Source organism: Musca autumnalis, unplaced genomic scaffold (assembly GCF_047663935.1).
Source record: "Musca autumnalis isolate F117 unplaced genomic scaffold, ASM4766393v1 scaffold_3, whole genome shotgun sequence".
Classification (NCBI taxonomy): domain Eukaryota; kingdom Metazoa; phylum Arthropoda; class Insecta; order Diptera; family Muscidae; genus Musca; species Musca autumnalis.
The window spans coordinates 260,343,006-260,367,022 of record NW_027411866.1 but is presented as its reverse complement, the minus strand read 5'-3'; the positions used below and the strand labels follow the sequence as shown (position 1 = coordinate 260,367,022).

The 24,017-nt window shown below is 34.6% G+C and overlaps 1 protein-coding gene across 24 annotated transcripts in view; it reads right to left on the bottom strand.

Annotated features, from left to right (window-relative positions):
* The window catches only part of mmd (disintegrin and metalloproteinase domain-containing protein mind-meld), a 670,172-nt gene that overhangs the window by 221,392 nt on the left and 424,763 nt on the right, over positions 1-24,017 (bottom strand). For 18 of the 24 annotated variants that reach the window (XR_012411845.1, XR_012411847.1, XR_012411846.1 and 15 more), the window contains one exon: positions 13,593-13,741. Coding sequence is in view for 21 of the 24 variants with exons in the window: in XM_073978235.1 (XP_073834336.1) it covers positions 13,593-13,741 (149 nt within the window). In the remaining 3 variants the exon portion in view is untranslated. Of the gene's footprint in view, positions 1-13,544; positions 13,742-24,017 lie in introns of all 24 variants that reach the window. The other 6 variants (XM_073978215.1, XM_073978218.1, XM_073978213.1 and 3 more) reach the window with 1 other exon arrangement.

The window sequence follows — 24,017 nt, the reverse complement described above, 5'->3', positions numbered from 1 at the left end:
TAAAAATGTATCAGTCGGCTTTTCCGACAGAGATATACCCTCAGCCTGTTTATATTGAAACAAATTTTTCCCAAAAACGCATATGTTTAGGGGTTACGTTAGTTAAAAATTTTGGGCGTTTGAACCGACAAAAATGTTGATTAAGATAAAAGATCAAAAGTTTTGCGGAGGAGATACTAAAAAGAATGGATCTTCAGCCACTACATATGGTACCATAGGGGGTTTTTACAACCTTCGGGCTGTTTGCTCAAGAAGTATGGACTTGCCCCTGAAAAAGCTTTTACCATCGCAATTGAGGCAGCGAATGCAAGTTGCCTCAACAAAAATCAAAGTGATTCCATATCAGGTCTTAAAGTGAACTTATCCGAAATTTTGTGTGGGAGGTACCGGATGGAGTGGACAAATATAGTCCATATTTGAACCTAATCCATATCTGGTAGATATATTAGGATGTGTAAAGTATGGACCAATTCGGCCACTCCCTTCAAGAGTTTACCGAACATTTTTGAACTTTTGTGGGGAAGGCACCTGAAGGAGTGGACCGATATGGCTTATCTTCGAACTTAAACTATGTTTGGACAAAATATTACTTAGGCCAAATTTTGGACCGAATCGGCAGACCCGTTCGAGAGTTATCTTGCGCTCCAACCACCTCACACACCACCTCACATAAGGTTTTTTTTTTTGCAACTTTCAGGCTATTTTCTCAGGAAGTATGGACTTGCCCCTGATGAAACTTATACCGTCGTATGGGGGGCAGTGAATACAAGTTGCTAAAGCAAAAATCAAAGCGATTCTAGAGATGGCCCTAAACTGAACTTTTCCGAAATTTTGTGTGGGAAGTACCGAAGGAGTGGAACGATTGAGTCACTATTGAAACCTTATCTAAGTCTGGTACACATTTCACGATGGGAAAAGTATTTTTGGGGGAGGTACCGGAAGGAGTGGACCGATATAGGCCATCTTCGAACTTAAACTGAGTTTGGGCAAAATATTAAGAAGGCCAAAATTTGAACCGAATCAGTTCATCCGTTCGAGAGTTGTCGTGCCAGACAGACAGACGGACATTGCTCAAGCGACTCCAAATTGTCTGAAACACATTTCGTCCAAACATACTTGGGGTCTAAAACCATTATTTCGATGAGGCACATTTTGCCCGTATGAAAGTGTATATACCCTCGTTAACATAAATGCTGAGGGTATAATTAGCTGTAATTTGGTACTTAGGGTTCCTAGTGGTCACAAAACTTTTCCACCAAAAATTGTGGACCTGGATTTTCAGTATATAAGCTAAATTTTCTAAAAATTCATTATTTTGCCTGAAATAATTAATATCTTCTATGTCCACAAGATGTGCGTGTGTCGTCCAGAATAAAGGATACGCAGAGACATATTGATTTCAATAGTTTTGTTGTCCGCTTATATTTTCGACCAAAATTTTTATTTTGAATTTTAACTTTTGTTTATTAAATTCTGAATTTATTATATTTGTATTTTCCAATAATAAAGATATAAAGAAATAAAAAGAAAATTACAAAAAAAAAAATAAAATTTTTTTCTTAAAAAAATACCATTTTAAAAAATGTACTGAGGGGGTGCTTTAGCTTTGGCTGACACTGTAGGTCTAGATTTTGGTATTCCGAATGACGGTAGCTTCCGAATTTACTTACTTTTAAATTAGAGATTTGAATAGAGCTCCCATATGTATTTTCCCCTGATTTTAGGTATGTCCACGTATGTCTACGTATGTCCAATTTTGCTGAATTTGAAATGTATGACGGAATTTGGTCTATATATATTTCGCCCGATTTTAGGAATTTGTTGCACCATTCTCGCTACACATGTCCAATTTTGATAAAATTGGAAATTTGTGACGGAATTTGGTCTTCAAAAAGTTTGCCAAATTATATTGAAATCAGTTCTGATTTGGATACAGCTCCCATATATATTTTCGTATTGTATTTGATGCACCGGACACGATCTCCAATGTTAATGATGATAAATGTATGGTGAAATTTGGACTACCAATAAGGGTCACGGTGCTCTTGAAACAATTTTAAATGGAAGGTACTTACACCTCGGACATTTTTGCGGATTCTGAAACTACAATGTTTATAGATGAGAACAATCAAAAAACAAAAAAAATCGCCGGAGCGCTTTTTAAATAAATCGCGATTTGAGTTCACATTTTTGGGGGTTGTTTAGGTTTTCGCGATTTTGCTTAGAAACCACATTTCCTATCAAAATGGGACTAAAACAAATGTTGTAGATATGAAAATTCTCTACAAGATTGACCTTTATGATATTCTCGTCGGTTTTACCGTTTTTGAGATATAGAAGTTCAAATTGGGACAATTCAAATTCAATTCAATTCTGTATCGCCCTCTTATAAAACAATGCCATGACTGCAAATTCCCAACTTAAACTTATATATCTAAAAAAATGTTACAACTAAGGATAAGTTACTTAAGCCAGTCTTGTAGATAATTTTCACAGCTTTAAGATTTTCTCAGGTCATATGTCGATACGACTTACCGTATTCAAGCAAATTCGCGAAACCCTAACAAAAAAAACTAAAAATGTAAACTGAGCTTCCTTATTTCAAGAATAGTACAAGCTGGGAACAAATGATAAAGTCAATCCTCTAGAGAATTTTGACAGCTACAACATTTTCTTTAGCTCCATTTCGATTGGACTTGCGGTTTTCACGCAAAATCGTAAAAACCTAAAAAACACATAAAAATGTGAATTTTGACCGCGATTTATTTAAAAATCCCTACTGCGATTTTTTCTTGTTTTTGGATTTTTCTCATCTATGAACACTGCTGATTCAGAATTCACAAAAACTTTCGCTGTGTAAGCGGTTTTCATCAAAAGTTAGTTAAGGCGCACCCTTCATGACATTGTTTTATAAGAGGGCGATACAGTCAGTGCATTGTCCCAAGTTGAACTTCTATATCTCAAAAATGGTAAAAACTACGAAAATACCATAAAGGTCGATCTTATAGAGAATTTTCATAGCTACAATATTTGTTTTAGTCCCATTTTGATAGGAAATGCGGTTTCTAAGCAAAATCGCGAAAACTAAACAACCCCTAAAAATGTAAACTTAAATCGCGATTTATTTAAAAAGCGCTCCGGCGATTTTTTTTGTTTTTTGATTGTTCTCATCTATGAACATTGTAGTTTCAGAATCCGTAAAAACTTCCGAGGTGTAAGCACCTTTCATTTAAAATTGTTTCAAGAGCACCGTGGGGTGTAGGCACCGCCTGACTTTTATATTTTTCTTACTGGTTAACGTAGACTTTGGTTTTAAACTTTTTATTAAAGTGATATTCATCATTTAACGCATTCTGCTACTCTTCGGCACGGAGGAAGAGCCACAATACCCGTTTATCTATACATACACATTATATACTCCCTTAAAACTTGATATTTTTTATTTAATCGAATTGTGTTTATATATAAAGTCTATGTAAATTTATTGTATATTTCATGTGAGTAATGTTGGCATATTTAATAACAACAATATTTTTTCTCTGGCGTACAAATACGTACATAGACCATTGTCAAAAGAATATCATCATAATGCTGTTTTCATATATGTTTAAAGAAAACAGAAAGAAGTTACAATAAACACAACGAAATGCGCTTAAAGGGCGGTGCGTGTGTTTGTGTGAAATATAAATTCGCATTTAGTACAACAGGATGTGAGCTGTTTTTTTCTTCTTTATATTCCTGGTAATGTTTTGCTCAGTTTGTTGCTTAGCCAGAGGGACAATAAATATTTGTTGGCAATCTAAACATGAGTTACAATTTAAACATCAAATATACACACGCACGTATATATTAAAAAATAAAATAAAATTTACAAGACAGTCGATGATTACTGATTTGCCATGAGTCCTAGCAGCGGGTGTGGAAGAGAGAGAGGTTTACAAGGTGAGCCCTTCTGTTGTTTTCTTGTTTTCGTTTTTTATTCGATAACTTTAAATTTTATAACACCAGTAAAACAGTTTCCGGAAACAAATGGCCGGGGTAACTGTTTAACTTCATTGATTTTGAAATGAATCAAAGCAATTTACACCATTTGCTGTTATCAATCTTTTAACCATTATTTACTCCTCCTTTCTCGCTTTCAGTTTTGTATTGGTGCGTGCGGTGGCCATATGCTTTTCGAACCGTGTTACTTTTAAATAAGGTCTTGTCGGACTTTCTCCATAACTGTCTGGGCTCCAGAACTCTTGTTACCAACATTATTTGCGTCTTATGTTTCAAATTGGAAAAGTTTTACTATGTTCTTGGGCAAAAGTAAATGAAACATCGATTTATACTTTAAGTACTGTTTTACTGTCCCACCAATTGTCGAGAGCAGGAGATTCGCTTTAATGGTAACGGCAATTGGAAACACGTTCGCCTACAAATTGTTTCAAAACGCTTTACTTCGCTAATTTGCTAATTTCCTTCATAAATATTGCGGCCTACATAAAATAAAGTATTTTGCATTTTATTACAATGTGAATTCCTTCACAGAATCTCCGATACATTTTGGAGGGCAAGCAATAAAACGGTTTTCAATTGCCAGATATCGAAGCAAACAAATCGAATGGAAAGCCAGAGGCAGGGAAACAACATGGCTTTAGGTTAGCATAACAAATTCGGTTTGTACGTCATTGGGCCGTTTGTTGTAAACCTTTTTTCGCGTTTATTTTTTATCTTTCGACAATTCGTGTGTTTTGAATAATTCATTTCGCATACATAAACTTTTCTTTTTATAAAATTAAATTCATAAGACTTGTTTAGCTTCTATTATGGCTACAATAACGATAATAACAAGAATAGCATCAACAGACGTAGCAACAACGACCACCACCCAATCAGGAGAGGAGGCCTCTTGGAATTTGCTGCAAAGCAATTAAATGTGTTTGAAGTGCGACATTTTCGTTGAAACGCTCACACAACAAAATGCCCCCTGTGAATATCTACTAATTGGCTTCTTCTCAAAATCTATTGCAGCTGGGGTTTATTTATTCCTGGAATACTTGTAACTTTTTTGAATTTGCCTTCGACCTCAAATTAATTATTTTCGCAATTTACATTTTATAAATTAATGAAGATGTCTAGAGAAGAAAAAAAAGATAAAGTAAAATGTCATTGAAGTTTCCTTTGATAGTAAAGTGTGTAGAGTGGCTAAAGCACTTAGCAGTTATTTTATTAGATATCAAATGAATTATTTATAAATATCACTAAATCGGGAAGAAGTGGTAGCTTTCTAAATTGTTTTTATATTAAACGCTATCGGGTTTTTACATTAGAAAAAGTTAGTAATTTTTAATTGCTTTAACCACTGCACACAAACAAAAAATTGCTTATTTTTCCCCAATTTTTTTTTATAAAAAAATACACTCCGCGTTTTATAAACATGCATATTGATTATCCAAAAAGAAGTAATTCTACAAACCGCAGAGGTATCGTTTAATCGATGAAACAGTTCAGCAGACATATTGAATATGGAAGTGACTTATTTGAAAATTCGAAGTGTTCTAAATACATATGTATGTATAGCGAAGTTAGTATCAATAGACAAAATTTAACCCTCGAACTTTAATTTTTCAAAAATAAAGTAAAAAAATTAATATTGATTTTTTTTTAAATTGTTCCCATATAAGTAGGTAAATAAGTAGTTGCTAAAAGTCATGAGTACTTTTCTAAATACATATTTAAGTAGTCAAAAATAACTACTTATTTCGGGCGACATGTTCTTGTTAATATAATGGGTTAGTAGGGGGTTTTGTAATGAACATTTTTCCTTGGTATATCTTAAAAAGATGTTGATATATCTGGAAAATTTTGATGATATTTGGAGACATGACGGATTTTTGTTTAGAAGAAAGTTTGTTAAATTATATGGAAATCGATTCAAATTTGGATATAGCTTCCACATGTATAATTTTGTACGATATAATCTATTTGATACATCTACAACTAAACCACTTAACACGAAATTGGTCAGACATTTGATGGAACCTGGGAAAAAGTGCTGAATTTGAAATTAGAAAAAAAATCGCCAAATTATATTAGAATCGTGAAATCGTCCGACATTGGTTTTTCTTTAGTGGTGTTTTTTCGGATACCGACTTTGATTTAGTAAGTACACACCTCCAAGGCTAGTAGAATTTATCATGGTGTCATTATTTCACTATTGGAATATTGGAATAACTTAAATTTATTTTAGTGTGAAAATATTGGCATATTTTTTACCAAGGTTGGGGCAGGGCGACTATAACAGAGGAAAACAAATCAGCTTGGGAAAAAGACTATCTATCTTCAAAGTGAAAGAAAGGCATCGTTGTAAAGTCACCTAAAGACGGTTACTTGAAAGATTTAACAACTGTAGAGGAATAACCCTGCTAATAACAAGATTTAAAGGCAAATTGAGGACATTCTGAGTGATTTAGATCAAATAGATGCTGCGTATACCAGGCAAAATACGCCAACTATTTCACACAAACGCTGGGGTAAATCAAAGATGTCCTCTCTCACCCTTACTGTGCACAGTTGTACTGAGTACATCTGCTTTCAAATTAGAAGCTTGGAGTCTCAAATAGCATCTGCCTTCTCCCGCACAAGATATCCAACATGCAGTCAAGATTAGAGGACCTGGAGATATTGGAAGAAATCTAGGGTGTCCAAAAAACCGGTTTTCGGTTTTCAAAAATTTTCAAAACCGGTTAACCGGTTTAAACCGGTTTTGTAAAACAGGTACAAAATTGCTCATAATTGATGAATATTTTATTAAAAATGTGCGGAAAGGGGTAAATAAGTAAAACGACTTCGTCATTATATAATTATCTCATAATATCCCTGTTATTTGACATTCAACCTCGAAGTGGGGATAGTAAAATTAAGGTTGAAGTTGTGCTCTAAAAATTGTAAAAACCCTTACATATATAAAATTGTGTACCAAAAGAATTAAGTTTGCATTTTATTAAGTCTGGATTCTCCCTCATGTGTTGACAACCTCAAATTATAGTGCCGTTATCGTTACCCTTTACAACCTTAAATTCGACAAGTTCTTAGTTTACTGTACTAATTCAAAAACGTATGAGTAACGTTATTCAAACTACCTTGTGATATTACGTATACGCAGTTTCTTCATAGATCGTTCAATTGAACTAGATTGGCACAACTATACATCTTACATTTTACACAAAATATTTTTCCAATTTAAAGGTATCTGATATTTACAACTTAGCCCGTACCTTGTGTTAGTTAAGTTTAGTTTACTTTCAATTTAATATTAAAAATACTACAATTTTTTTGAAACCGGTTAACCGACACAATTAACCGTTTTTTTCGGTTAACCGACACAATTAACCGGTTTTTTCGGTTAACCGAAAATGACGTTTTTGGCGAAAACCGGTTTCGGTTTTGTAACTCAAAACCGGGTAACCGGTTAACCGGTTTCGGTTTTGGACACCCTACAGAAAACTGAGGCTATGAGAATTAGCAACACCAGTACAGAAAATAAGCAATTGGCTATGTCTTTTGCTATCTATAAGAAGCACTATAACAACTTATTTTTAAGGTATTATAGACAATTAACGGCCAGAGCCTTCAGAAGGTCTTATTTCCCTAGTACTAAAGCCATAGTTTGACCAATTTTAGAGTTTTATACTTGAAATGTCCTTTATTCGTTCCAATTTTAAAGATTCCTAACAGTAGCATTCAAAATTTTCATTTGTATTCATGTTATTAAAGAATTTGCTATTCCTGTGAAACGCTCTAAACCATGCAAATATTGGGTTTTGTTGAAAGAAACGGTGCCACCGTGGTGCAATGGTATGCACACCCGCCTTGCACGCAGAAGGTCGTAGGTTCGATTCCCCGGCTAGGCAACATAAAAATTTTCAACGGTGGCAAAATACCCCTCAGTAATGTTGGCGACATTTCCAGAGTATTTCAGCCATGTAAAACTTCTCTACAAGTGGTGTCTTAGGGTACGTCGTTCGGACTCGGCAATAAACTGTAGGTCCCATATCATTGAGCTTAATATGAATCGTGGTTAGAGTTTGGGTTTTCCCGGTTTTTATTATTCCCGGGAAACGGGAATCACATAATCGCCATTCCCGGGAATCCGGGATAGCTCGGGAAATTTTAAAATACGAGAGTGGATCAATATTTCCGTGGTTTTTTATCTTCCCATAGTAACTTATATTAAATACAATATTTTCACGTTTTCGCTCTATCGAAAAAATATGGAAAAATTCATAGATTGGATTTCGAACTTGTGCCTCAGCCACCATGTTGCCCGGATTTTGCCCACACTGACCATTTCCATTATTCAAAGCTAAGGAATCGCTCGATGATTTGGCTCAAACAATGAAGTTTGTTTTATTTATTCTATTCTTATACCCTCAGCCTCGGACATAAAGAAAAGAAGCCAATTTCTTAGGAAGTAAGGGTTTGCCCCGAAAAACGAAAAATGTGTACGGTTTTATCTACGTACTTCCCAATGTGGTTGGTACCGGCAGGCTTTTTTGAGATTTTGGGCCTTTACCTCAGGAAGACTGGACTTGCACTCCCAAAAAAAGTTTCGCCATCGTAACAAGGCCTTCAAGTAGAATTTTTTGGGAAAAAATTCAAAACTATCCGAAATAAACTGCACTTTTCTTAAATGTTGTGATGGAGGTACGCGAAGTGCTGGACCGATATAGTACATATTCCAAAAATCTCGAATGCCTGTCGGACGGAACAGAGTTCTTATAACTTTTTCCTTGAAAACACTTTTGTAGATTTAAGTTATTTCCAAATCTTTTGTAATTTCCTGATTCTGTAAAATCTAATCGAATATTATTTCTATGGTTCAAAGAGACGGGCATAGTTTATTCATTCATTCAATATTAATTGTGATAAATGTAAAAATATATTTCCCGGGAAATCGGATTTTGATTTTGTTTCCCGGGAAAATCCCGTACCCAAAAAACCGAGAATTCCCGGAAATTCCCGGTGCGGGATTTCCCTACCCAAAACCCTAATCGTGGTGCACTCACTAATATGAGAGAAGTCTGCCTTGCGCACTTGGGATGTTTGTGGAACAATTATTATTGAAAGAAAATTAAAATATATATATAACGGGAAGCAGCGCTTTTTGTTAAATGATACTTTATAAGAGTAAACCTGTAAGGAAAGGATTATAGTCGGGCGGGGCCGACTATATGATACCCTACACCTCTGTGAATATATAAAATATAGGATATATATATATATCAATTTGAACTGATTTCTATATAATATGGTACTCTTATTACTAGAAAAATTCGGTCACACATTCCAAATTTCATCAAAATTGGACAGATCGGGCGAAAATATATATGGTAATTTTCAAATTTCCTTTGCAATTCCATTGGAAGAAATGTTAAAAAAAATTTTGCGAGCACATCCGCAATTTTTAGAACATAGATTAAGAAAAAAGTCGTGGTTTCAAATCTGTTCGCGTTCACAAAATTGGATGCTGCGCTCCAAAGTTATGGGGGGTTTTATTCCCTTATAAAGAACAAATATTTAAAAATTAAATTTTTGCTGTAATAAGAAAATGTATATATAAAGCGTTAACAGCATTTAAAATCTATCCGTAGATGCCTAAATATTTACTAAATGTATTTCTATTTTCGCGGAAAATCAAGAAATACTGAAAAAATCTTGGAGTAAATTTAATTTATTCTAATTTAGAGTCCAAATAAAACTCGAAAAAAATAAATTAAAAATACGTACGTATTCTAGACAACGCGTAGAAAAATATGAGACCAAAATTTTAACGATAGGATTTATAACTGCCATATTACAGCAACAACAAAAGACGAAAACTTATTGTTGGAATATTATTTCAAAAAAATATTTTTTGTTTAATACGAAAAATAGAAAAAAACATTTTTAGGAGTTATTCTGCTATTTCGCTAAATTTCGATGCAAGGACTGACGGACTTCGCTGAAACTTCTTCAAGGAAAATGCGATGACAAACTCGAAAGTGTATTTGGTTACTTTGATAAATAATAGGATTATGAAATAGAAAGTAATATTGAAATTACAACCAAAGAAAAAATATAAAAGTTAAAAAACGTATAAATCGCGAATTCGTTAAAATCAGTTAAGGCGCATGCGCTTTTCAGATACAGCGAGTTCATCTCTATCAATATGTTGCGATTTTTCCACTTTTCATTCAGCGGCCAAAGTGTGCTGTCAGCTGCATCTTATTGTTCAAAAAACCTTTATGTGGGTAAAAATTGCGCGATGTACATAAGATTATAAGGCGCATCCGATTTCAGTGACCGCCTATAAAAAATACGTCATTATAACAAATTTTAAACAAATTCGTCAAGAACCGCGGATGTGCTACTAAATTCCATTTTGTACGAAATACGAATATTTCTCCAGAATCTCGGCAATTTATGCCACACGGTTTTGGAAAATAATATAATCGCGTATAAAGGATTCCATTTATGTAAAAATAACCAAAGAAAATCGCGGTTCAATGCGCGGAATCATCAAAATATAATTTTGCAGAATTTCCTACTTTCAACGTATCTATGACCGCCGTTTTAGTGGATGGATTTGAAACCGGAAGGGTTCATTGGACCCGGCGCGTAAAAAAACTAAAATCACGCGGGGTTCAAGGGAACTTGATTCACAGTTGTAAATTTTGAAGCCAAAAAATAGGTTTTTAAAGAAAAATTACACACCAAAATTTCGTCTTTGGACTCCTATTACTAGGGAGCTGTATGAAGCACACTCATGAGATATACATCAAACGACGTGGAATCACGAGTTCTACAATCCAATACATAGTTTGGGTAATTATCTGGTTGCGCCCTCCAATTATAAGAAAAATTCAAAAAACCCAGATTTCAAAACTTCAAAATGTCAGCATCGATTTTAGGCGGATGCAGTGTATATATCGAAAAGTCATACATTAGAACCATGTTGCCCAAGGGGTATACTTCAATTCTTTCTTTGAGCCCAGGTCTGATTTTTCCGTGGTTTGACCAGAAATCAAGAAAGAACACAAACAAACTTGTAAACTTCAACACATTTTTACCCATTTTTTAATATTACCACCACCACAGCTTCCACATAAATTATTTGTTATGGTCCATATTATGAGATCGTGCCTAAAACACTTCAATTAATATAAATATATTCATATTGTATAAAATATATTGACATTTCGCGACTTATTAAATGGTGAACCTCAACTTCAACGATTGTAAAACATTTTTGAATATTACCATATGGAGCTATATCCAAGTCTGAACCGATTTCGATATAATTTGGCACACTCATTTCTAAACCGAATTCAGTCAATCATTCCAAATTTCATCAAAATCGGACGTATATAGCGTGTTTGGTGCGGCAAAAAAATTATATTACCCAATTTTCAGCTGAATCGGACAAAAAATGTGACCTGTACGTTGCGAACAAAAATACATGGACAGACGGACGGACATACATAAATCGACTCAGAAAGTGATTATATGTATATCCCCAAAAGGAACTATGGGTCTATTTCGTTTCCTTTTGTATGTTACATACAAATGCACAAAGACATAATACCAACAGCATAATATGAAAAAGTTATCGCAGTCTGATCGCAGACCAAAAATAAGAAAACTCGTGTCTCTGCGTTTTTCCCAATCACTTGAACATCGCCGGTATGGGCACCTGAAGACTTTAGCTGTGCTATCGCAATTTTCTAATTTTACAAAATACACTATATGTGAAGTTTCAGTAACAGACAGAGACATGTGCATCGATGGAACCCTAGCTCAGATGCCCACTGGCTGTGCTAGGGGAGAGAACGGGACTGGGACTTTATATTATAGAACTGGAAACAAGAATCTCTCTTCGACTGCCGGATCATAACACGATCCTTCAGGCGGATCAATTACAGAGTGTCTGCACTGATTTCACGCTAACACAAAGCCAACCACTGTAAATATCCTTATGAACAGTAAATCCCTTACTAAAGCTATAACAAACAAGACGATGAAATTATATGGGCACCAATGTATACAGGGATTAGGGGTAACGATATAGCTAACTCTTTGGGAAAACACGCCAGGCTAAATCTTTAAAAGCCAAACGACTAGAGTTAAAGGCACAGGCAAAAAATGTCCCTCTGGAATATTGAAGAGAGAGAGGAAAAAACAAAAAATCTTATGGGGGAACCTAGAAAATAAACCCATAAAATGGCGAAGTTGAATAATATAATCAAAATATAACCTCCTCCAGACTCCGTGGATGGAGGTTTAAGTATATTTCCATACGGACATGTGGTGACATTGAATCAGCCCTAATTTCTACCTAGCCTAAGTTAGTGAGTTTTACGGCTTTATTATGTGAGGTTAGTGGACACTGAAATGCGGTATGGCTCGTCATTGGGACAGTTTATATCGACAAAAATGTCATCTTCCGTGCTTATACGCTTTTACAGTAAATTTGCCATCATATCATTACATATATACCATTTTATATCATATATAATTTTATTTCATATATCAAATCAATATTATAGCAAGGGCGTAGCCAGGAATAGCAAGTGAGGGGCAGCTACAACCCCCCCCCCCTAGATCCTACAAACCACTTCATTTGTATGTAAAAATTTATAAATATTACGGAAAAACAACCATTTGATTTACCTCAAATTACCCACAGATATAAAATCAATTTCTATACAATGTCTATAAATAACTTATTTAATTGTATTAGTACGCATTTTTGTCTTCAGTTAGAATTTATTTCTTCTACTTCTACTTTTCGACTTTTCAATCGTGTACATTGTAAACGGGTATAACGATGACCTATATTTATATTTTGTTCTAAGCTATTACTCTTCAAGAAATCAGTGTATATGTATGTATATGCATTCCATAAGCTACAATTTGCTTTTTATACAGTTGCATTATGCACAAAAGGAATTTTTAATATCGTAAATTTTGTTCACAAGTTTTGTGACAATATTAAAAATAATTAATGCAATTTATTATAAGAAAGAAACAAGGAAAAAACATGCAATTTAATTTACAAGGGGGGAAGTAGTAAATATTTTTTCTTTCTCTAAAATCTTCATTAGGTGGAAAAACATGCATAAAATTTCGAAAGTATTAAAAATATTTTTGTTTAAGCAATGGTATGCTTGTTGTTGCTGTTGTTGTCTGATATGCAATGCCCAGGCATTTACACAGTGGGTGTGTTTTTGTGTTTTGTTTGGTTTTTGATGTTGGGAATTTTGAATAGTGAAATTGATATGAGTTTCTGTTTTCCACTTGAAGATTTTGTTGTTGTTGTTGTTGTTGATTGAATTCCCATTTGGCTGAATGATTTTCAAATTAAAATAAAGTAAATTAAATCAAAGGACAACAAAAAACATGACATCGAACTGAAAAAGTGACAATTCTTTGGATTATGTTGTAACAGATGAATGAACAAGTTTGTCAGAGCGAGATAGAGAGATAGATAGGAGTGAGGAGTGAGAGTATGAACATACCATTGTGTAATTGTTTAAATTTCGTTTTGAACGTAAACGATTGCGTACCTTGGGTGGACTCACTTCACGCGTTGAAATGCCCATTTTCTCGTGGTGTCTTAGCTGCACCGGATAAATAATTTGATAATAATGGCCACCGATACGGCGTACCAGTTCTTGGTTCTGGCGGTATTCCTTAAGTAGACGTTCAACTTCACCTAAAAATAGAAGAAAAAGAAATGATTTATTGTTGCATTGTTGCAAAATAATTAAGAAATCAAACTTTTTTAATATCAACTGTTATTGTGAGTGCCATGGTGATGGGGGTTAATTATGGTAATTTTTGTATTTTTATATGCCAATCCAAATTTTTCTTTCCTAAAACTGAAATTTATTTTCAACATTTTATTGCATACTTTAATTTAATTCAATTTAATGGAAATTTTCAATGTTATAAAAACATGCAAAATTTACACAAAACATGCTTTTGTTTTGTTTTATATCAGCATTTTGTTATGCTGATATTGTTTTCGTTGATGCTGCTACTGCTGATGATGATGATCTATAAATTAAACTAGCAAAAGTCCAGAGATGAATTTGCTTTTTCTACTGCTGCTGCTTCTGTTAGTCCTGCTGATGGTGATGGCAGGGGCGATGCGATTTGAATAAGTTCAAATGCTGCATAAAAACGGAAATTAAATTTTCGTTTCGAGAGTAATGCTGTTCTGCAGTCACTTCATCCAAACAACAACTAATGAAAAGTTCACTTGAATAGAGCTGCGACGGAGGGGGCTGGGCCAAGAGGTTGTTAAAAAATAAACTAAAGATGCATTAAAACAAGTAGTAGAGACGCTCGGGTTACACGCTAACAAATAACACAGGGTGTCATTCTCTTTGCAAGGAAAAACGTCATGAGCCAGTACGAGGGGGTGGATCATAGCCAAGGGTCCAAACAAAAACTCTTTGGGGAAAACTATGAAAATTGTACTACGTCGAGTACAATGCGGATTTGTGAAAGTTAGTTGAGTTGTGGCTGATGATGTAGCAGCAGAAGCAGGAATCGGGTACAAGTATATTTTTGCTGTGTAAAGAATAAAGTGATTGCTGATGTGCATGAATCAGTATCCGTTTCCGACGTCTCCAGTCGAATGCCTTTCTATTGGGTAAAGGGTTTCTTTTTTCCCTACCAGGCAGCGGAAAGGCCACAAACTTTTGCAGGGCAAATACAATTTAATTAATTAAATAATTTCATTTTGCAAAGCAGTCAATTACTCAGTTCGAGGGGTTGGAAATATTTGCATTGTCCCACAAGGAGAGGAGAAAAAAACCGAACATTCAGTTTGTTGAATGAAATATTGAAATTGGTTGGCCAACCAAACTTTGCCGTCAGCACATCCAAGCACACGCTCACTCCCGTGTTGTAAAGTAGCTGCAGGTTTTAATGGCAAAAACGTCTGTTTGAATAAATGACACTTTTATATTTTCATTTGGTGGTTACAGCTGCAGCAAGCGGTGATGCTGGCAGTTACTTGGATTTGCCCTTAAGAAAACCAGAACCAGACCCAGCTCTCTAAATGATAAATGAAACAAGCATGTTCTGCCAAAAGTATAAAAAGGGTTGCAAATTTACGTCAACTTGGTTTTTGTATTATCACTCAACTGCTAAAGTTGTCTAGCATGCCGAAACACACACACACACACACTCACACACACGCATGGTATCACATCTCATGGTGGAGATTGCTTCGTAACGTTTATATTTTGTTTTGATGGATATTAATTGTATTGAAAATGTTTGTAACACCTTTCAAGCCTCTGACACTCATCCACCCCCGTCATTAGTGCTCATGCTGATCAAGGAGGAAGTTTTCCATCAATGATTTAGCCACGAAATTCCTTCATTAATCAAACAAATGAATGATTTTTCTTAACATATATGACAGAAATGTTTTACCATTGTTTCACACACACACACACACACAAGAAATAAAACATGTTCTCTACAAAACAGCTGGTGAAATGCTAATGTAATGCCAAAGAAATGTTTTGGTTGTGGCTAAAATGTTTCCAACATATCCTTACAAACATTTAAGCAAAGGCCGAATAAAATTCGAGACGCATGTCGCCATTTATATTCGTACAAAACATTTTTTTCACTTTCCTCTCCTGCTAGAATTATAATGTGACAAATTAGTAGCATGTTATAAGCCTATATGGCTTATTTTCCACACTATGTCAAACTTTATAGAAAAGTTTTTGTATTTTTCTCAACTACATCGATCATCAGACTGTGTTGAAGGAAGTAGATATATAGCTCGGTAGGATACTTCTTTCTCTCTTTGAACTTATTTGGAGTCATGGGAGTTGCCAAACATATATAACAAAAAGTTATTGTTATTGGCCTTGTATTGAACTCAGTGGATGGTTAACGAAGTTATACAACTTTAGTTGTAATCATAGTCGTGTGTGGGAAAATTCACATTTTATTGGAAATATTAATTTCGAAGAATTATCCTATCTTTATAAGTGAACATGTAATGGTGTTAATATTTGACGTAAAAATGTGTGTTATACAGGGATGCCAAACACGGCATTCCTTCAAGAAAATTCATAATTCCCCAACCACAGGTGACAGGAGATGTTTCGGAAGTTTTGTAGTACATTTTACTAAGAGTCTTATAAATAGTGGCTTAATAATTCCCCTTACAGACACAAAAAATCTTCTTATATTGCAAGAATACCATTTGTGCGGGGTTTTTTCGAGGCATAGTCGAGAGAAGTATTGAGAATAAAATTATATCGCTCATTTACTCTCAGAATGACTTATCTCAAAAAATTAAGTTTGGAAAAATAAAACGCGTTTTAAGTTGCCGATTAAAATTTGACTTCCCAACGTAAAGAGGTTATTGAACAAAAAGTAAAATAAGTATTAGGATTATCTTTTGTAAAGAGGTAGTCACATATCAGTGCTAAATTTCTGTGCAAGACAAGCTTGATTTGAAATGTTTTAGTGCTTCATAAACTCAAAAAAACTTTTCGATCATTTATGCTAAACTTCTAGAAAATAAACTGTGACTTGTTGAGTTTTAGAGATATCAACTTGAAAATTTGACACCAAATAAAGTAGAGCGCTAACTCCAAAAACCCATTTTTTGAGTTGTACCACACTTTGAGTAAATGAGCGATATCATTGTAAAAAACACCACAAACACCGGAAGAAGTTGTCAGATACATATATTCCATCTTCGAACTTGATATCAGTTTAAATGAAATTGTACGATATTCATAGGTTGCACCAAACCTGTCCCTCGTTTCGGTGGTTGCCGTGTCAACCAGTCACTTAAGTTGGTCACGAAGCGCGTTTTGACGAAACGCTGAATATCGGTGTAAAAAAATTTAAAACCTACATTTTGAACCTTTGTGGGGGAATGAACCAAAGCAATTAACCGATTTAGACCTCCTTAGACCTTGATGTACATTTGAAAGCAATTTTGAGATATACAAAGATTCGTTCAAGTCGGATAGTAAATTCCTCATCAATATCTTAGGAAAAAAATGTAGGTGGTAGGAGGTGAAGTATGGTTTTGACCCCGATAAAGATTGTACCGTCGCACAGTGGTTCAGAATCGTTTTTGCCTGGTCAAAATTCTGTAACTTTTGAACGGATAGCGATATTTTCATGCTGTTAGACAGATAACACAATCAGCTTTTATACGAATTAAAAGCGGTCAAATTCGGTCTGGTAGGTGCAGAGAAATTCAAGGTCAAAGTTAAACGTTTGAGCTTTCTAACTATTTTCCATCAAAATATGAGTGTTTTTGGGGTTTTTTATATCTTTCTATGTGGTCAAACACCAACAAATAAACAATAAAATTACCAAAAAACTAAAAAAAAAATGTCGAAACATTGTTGTTTTCCAAAATTTAAAAAAAAAAATTACAAGAAAATTAAATTTTTTTAAAAAGTAAGAAAGTACTCCTTTGTTTCATAAAACTTATAAAATCTCATTTACTCAAAAAATGTTAATTTGTGTTAAAAAGCTGTAATTTATATAGAAACAGTACAGAAAAACACAAATTTTTACCCATGTAATTTCAATAAATTGAAAAAAGTGTTAAAAGTTCTAGTCCACTAAATTTGGAATTTCATAAAATTTAGAACCTGTGGAAAAATAAAATAGCTTATGTTGTGTAAACGCTACGGTAATTTACTAAAACGAGTTTTAAATGCCACAATCATACCTAACTTAAAAAAAAAACAATGAATAAAATATCTGTTATAAAATCCGAGAAATAGCTACATCTTTCTCCAGAAATTTGCAAAAATTACGTATTTCCCAAAAATGGGGAAAATTTTCGTCTTTGCCCCCCACGCCCACACCTTTCATTATGTTGACCTAATTTTTTGAATTCTTTAGCAGCGTACGTAAAAATACTTTAAATAACATTTCCAATCGTTTCGTTTCGTATTTTCCATAGGAACAATACAAAACGAAACATAACCCACGTTGGCCGAGCTCGCTGTTTAGTTTCGTTTTGTTTACATTCGTGAGTGCGAACAAAACGAAAAGCGAAATGTACCCAACTCCACAAGAGCAGATATAAAACGGAATAGTACTAAACACATGTGAATAAATCAAAAACGTTTGGGGGTTATAAAATTCAATGTGGAATGCCAATGCTGACATACCCTGCCAACATTTTTTCAATTTTTGGAAGATTGTTCGCTTAGATTAATCTTCTGTGATTCCCCACGGCGATCATTGGGTGATTGTTTACATTTTTTTCTTACATTTTTCAAATGATCGCCGTTGGGAATCACAGAAGACTCTTCTGGAAGAGCAACAGATGATTGTTACTAGCATTTTTGATTTTGTTGCATATAATTCTCATATACACTTTCTGCAGAACTTTGATATAAATGGCACGTATAATATTATGAGTATTGACAAATTACACATGTCCAGGTTTTGCCAAGTTTAACCAAAAGACAACATAGTGACTGAGGAAACAGTACTGAGTACAGTGCCTATAACAAATAACCACAACATAAAGTAATAATTAAAAACCATAACAAAGCAGAAAAGAAAACAAACGCAGAAAACTAAACAACAAGTAAAAGAAACAAAAAACAATTGTTGTATTCTTTTTTTAATTTTTCTTTACATGTTGATCTTCTGAAGATCTTCCAGATGATTAATCTGCGATTCTTCCTCGCGATTCGCTTCCCGGACACAGTTACTTTATGTCGGCGATTCGCAGGTTATCATTAGGCGCGCTCTTCCGCGATTGAATTGATCTTCCCCGCGAATCGCAGATTATCTTTAAGCGATTAAAAATTTGAAAAAATGTTTGCAGGGTAGAGGGCTGTTAAGCAATCACATGTGTGTGTGTGCCTGAGTGTGCCATTGACCATAACGCACAGCAAACGTTTGCCAAAAATTCGTTTTGTTTTGGTGGTGAATGAAACAACTCGGCAAAGCATAGCCGAAGTACATTTCAGCAATCGTACAGTTTTCATCTTTTTACATTGAAAAGTTTGTGGTTTTGTTTTGGTTGTGAGAATGAAACGATTCAGAGAAGCTGAAAAGTTTGTGGCTTAGTGTGATTGGTACGGGAATCATTTTGTTTGTTTCCGTTCATTGCTCTTTAGTTTCAATATGTTTACTATCGAATCCCATATAGAAATTAAATATCTTTGACATAACAAATTTTAATTTTTGGCCAGGAAAATCGATTCCTGAACCATTGTGGGTGGGGCCGCGAACAATTCTTAAAACGATCCGAAATATGTGTATGCACTTTTGTGATAAATTTGCAAAGATTTAAACCTAATCTAGGTCGCGAAAACATATTACGATGTACAAAATTTTATCATCCGAGAGTAATCGTGAGACAAATTATGAAGGAAGTTATGGGTAAGTTCAAGTTTGAAATTTTACGTGGGAGATATCCGAAAGAGTGGAGCAATATAGTCAATATTCGAATATAATCCATGACTGGAAAAATAATGGCATGTGCAAGGTGTTAGAGTGTTCTAAGTTTCGACAAAATATTTCGAAGCATAAACTTTGGAATATCACTTAATCCGTTGGAGAATTATCGTGCGCACAAACCAGTCAGACAAGTGGGCGGTGAGGTCTAAATTTATTCGAAATTGTATACATGCGTATATAGCGCGATTAGACAAATTTTAGACCATATAAACCTAAAGGCTGACCCTATACAAACAGTGCCGTGAAACAACTCCCAACGGACGTAACTCCCAAATCAATTGTGAGAGTTTTATCCTTTTTGCCAATTCAAATAATTTTATTTTCAAATTACAAGTTGATTAAAGACTTCAATACTTACACAGGTACATCGTTCGGTCCCACGTGCAAAATCTTCTTTTTTGTCTTATAAACTTATTATGCATTATTATATGAAATAGACGGATTTGAGGCATCAACTCCTGGACAGAACCTAGGTCGAATATATGGCTAAATTTTGTTAGTTATATCAAAGTCTGTCCGCCTCTCCGTCTGATTATAACAGACTCTATAGTCAGCAATAATTCAAATAGAACGCTAAAATTTTGCATTCGAGTTTTTTCCACGTTTTGAGATAACACGCATATAACGGTACCTCCCGATTTAAGGTACATATTTTGAGGATTTCAGCTACATTTCCTGCCCAAATAGGCACTTGGAGTTTCAAGAGGACAAAAAAACTTCGGCGCCAACAATGGTGGAGATAGGTCCACGTTTTGATATATGTATCATATAACGGTACCACCCGATGTAAAAATTTGCAGGATTGGTCCACGTTTTGATAAAGCCCCCATATAACGGTATCTCCCGATTTAACTAGCTGAAATTGGACATTTTACGTTCTTAGTGGTCCTGAAACTTCTACACCAAAAATCGTCCACAAGGGTCCATTTTTTGGGATAGCCTCTATAAAAGGTTGTAACGTGACCGTTTCATACAATTCTTACATCCGATTCTACCCGCATTGATATTCATACCACCTTAATATTTCCATTATACCGTCAGTATCAAACTTGCAAACTTACCACATGGTCAATAGTGGCCTATAATCATATAGCATATGTTGGGTTCAGTGCAGTCAACAACAATCCCATTCAATAATAATTCTCATTCACTTTGTGCAACCACCCGAATATGTATTCTGGTTTTATTCACCGAAGTGGTCGATCACCAGCCGAACAATGTACGAATAGACGTGTGGCTCGTCCGCAGTATACCATACTAGTTAGCTACGAATCGATCCAGCTCATAGCAGGCTCCCAGCTCATAGCAAGCTCTCAGCGCTTAGCACGCTCCCAGTTCATAGCAAACTCTCAGCCAGCTCAAGCTCATACCTAGCTCCATGTTCATAGCCAGCTGCATGCTCTTAGCCAGCTTCTATTAACCGATCTGTAGTGTGGATCCGAGCTACAACAGACGATTGGCGAGCCTACAACTACCGCAATACAGAAACGAACTCAACTAATAACTCATACCGCATCCATTTTCCTCACATATTATTTGTTTAACAAACACTAAGAGTGTATAATAAAGATTTAAATCGTAAACACTCGTTTTTTACTTAAGGTTTGTGGGTCCTTAGGTCGACCCTGGCGGCGACTGTGTTCACCTCAGCCCTAGACTACCTCGCAATTTTCGGTATTTTGATGATTTAAGCTATAATGTTTAAGAGGACTAGATGTAATTTGAAATTTTAAGTTCTCAGAGGTCCCAAAAACTCAGACAAAATCGTCAACATAGGTCCCTGTTTTGGTATATACTTCATATAAAGGTATCAACAGATTGAAGAAATTTTCAGATAGATTTTTTTACCTAATTAGGCATTTGGGGTATCCGTGGTCAAAGAATTTTTGCACCTAACATATAAACTAATTATAACTTTTTAGTTGATAATATTTTTTTTTGTGGATAGTATAAAAAATTCGGCCCGGCCGAACTTAATGTGCGCTCTCAGATGAATTAAGTAAAGTTGAAACCCATGTAAAATCAATTATTTTACATCCTCATTGTTTCCTCAAATTGCCTCTCTGCCAAAATTGCTAATTTGACAAACATTCCCAGTTAATACAGAACATAAAGCCATACAAAAGGCATTTCAAACACGTAACCAAATGGTAGTAGAAATGGTTATACATTAACAGAAATGCCGGTAGCATATCAATTGTATATCGATAACAGGGAATATTTAGTCTTTAAATAAATTATGTATACAATTACAATATCTTTGCATATTTAAAGCAGCTGACTTGGTGACCTTCAACCTGATCATATTTTATTCAATGATATGTTAGACAGAACGGTGATATACAAAAATTAAAGATTTAAAATTGCGTGTATTTTTGGCAAATATGAATAAAATCTTCCCTAAATTATATTTAAATAATTTATTTTCGTACGCTTTTTATTTCCATTTTTATAAGGAAAAAATAACAAGAAACTCAAGCTTTGCAAAATGTCCGCCTTTCTTCTATCGCAAACATTTAATTACTTTACGTAACATCACTCACTGTATTGAAGGGCCTTTTTTGTTGTAAATTAAACAACACTTTGTTATTTAAGATGTAATTTAATTGAATTTAACACGCACACACAACATTAATGCCCCCAACAACAAACACATCGCCTGCATAAGGATGCTGTTGCTGTCGTTAATGCTATACACAATAACTGTCTTTACAAATGACGTTCGATATCCCAGAGCAGGATGTCTTCGTCTTCTTCAGCTATAAATGTAATTTAAGAATAAATTGAAAGCAGAAGACCGACCAAACATTCGTGGAAAGTTTAATACCCAAAGAGAATCAACATTTTATTGTCATTATTACAGAATCGCATGTCAATTTTTCATTATACAATTTTGTCAGGCGTGCACACACCGACTAACAGACAATCAGCCAACAGCTTTTGAATTGTTGTTACAAATAAACAAAAACTAATATATTTGTAACAACAATGATTATTGAATAACTAAATTCATCAAATTCGTAAATGTATAATTGACGCTAGAATACATTGCCTATAATTTATGTGTACATACATTCATACATATGTATGTTTATGTACCAACTACAACAAGTAGACAAATATTATCAAAGCCCTAGAGATAGGACCAAATACATATAAGAAGAACTAAAACTTATGTACACACATTTGCTGTCATGTAATCTGGAATTGGAAAAATATACTCGAATAAAAATTTGAGTCATTGGTGTATATTTTATTCACCATGGGAATCAGTTCAACAATTTGTCATAAACCATGTACCCTAATTCTAATCTAATCATTTTTCGCCTTATTAATATCTTAAAATCCGCTGTCTTCATGAGGTTTTATTTTTTGAATACCTTGTTACGGAATTAGGTTTAAGGGGAATTTTCAGAAAATCGAAAAATTTTTATTGCCTTTTTTAAAGTATACGTAGCACAGAATATGTGGAAAATTTTTCAAGTCGTTCGGAAGGGTATTGCCTGAGACATGAAGAGATGGGGAAAAAAGTTTGTGCTCTGTAGGTAGCATAGCGGCTAAAAATGTGTTTTTGTCGAAATGATATTTTAAAATCGGTGTTAATTCTAGCTCGAAAACTAATAAACCGATTGTCATATATTTTAGTCCTTCCTAGATCGATTTTATTTTTAAGTTTTTGCCAATTTTATGACAAAAAACGTCAGCCAAAAAATTTAAATTTTGAGGTTTTCTACACATCGTTTCCGTGAACCGAATATTATTTTTTAACGTTCGATCGATGAAAAACTATATGTTTAGATTTGGCGCCGCAAAAGGCTTTATTGAAAACAAGGTTTCGTAGATGGCAATTTACCACAAAACTTCGAAATATTCTTGACCAGCTACGCATATTAATGGCTTTAAGTTCGGCTGAGCCAAAGTTGTTGTACCCTCCAAGACGAGTTAAATTGAATTTCGGTTGAATAATTTGGCTACAACTTTCAAAAAGTTATTTCAAAACGTGGATCTGTACCGACTATTCTCAGTGGCAATGTTGTGTAACCCCAAAGAAGACAAAATACTAGACATTTTGGTTAGATAATGTGGTTAACAATTTTAAAACACCGAAAATCGGGAACGTGGAGCTATACCGACAATTTTGTACGTTCGAAACGATGGTCATATATGGAATTTTTCCAATTTCTTTAAGACAATGTGGCCTGTCCCAAAGACCACTAAATACCAAATTTCAGCCAATTCGTTGCGATACATATGTTCCCACGACAATGAATGCACGCCGATTCATGTTGGCTCAATGATCATTTTTATCGCTGAGTCATGGCTGAACTATTCAGGAAATGTAAACCAACATTACACTGAGGGGATTTGTCGGGGCGTACTTAATAGTTAGTCTTAAAAATACCGAAAATCGGACGGTACCGTTCTATGGGTTTTATATCCTAATGTGGATCTGCACTGAAAAATTTCTGGGACGGTTTTAAGTCGCTGTCTGAATTACA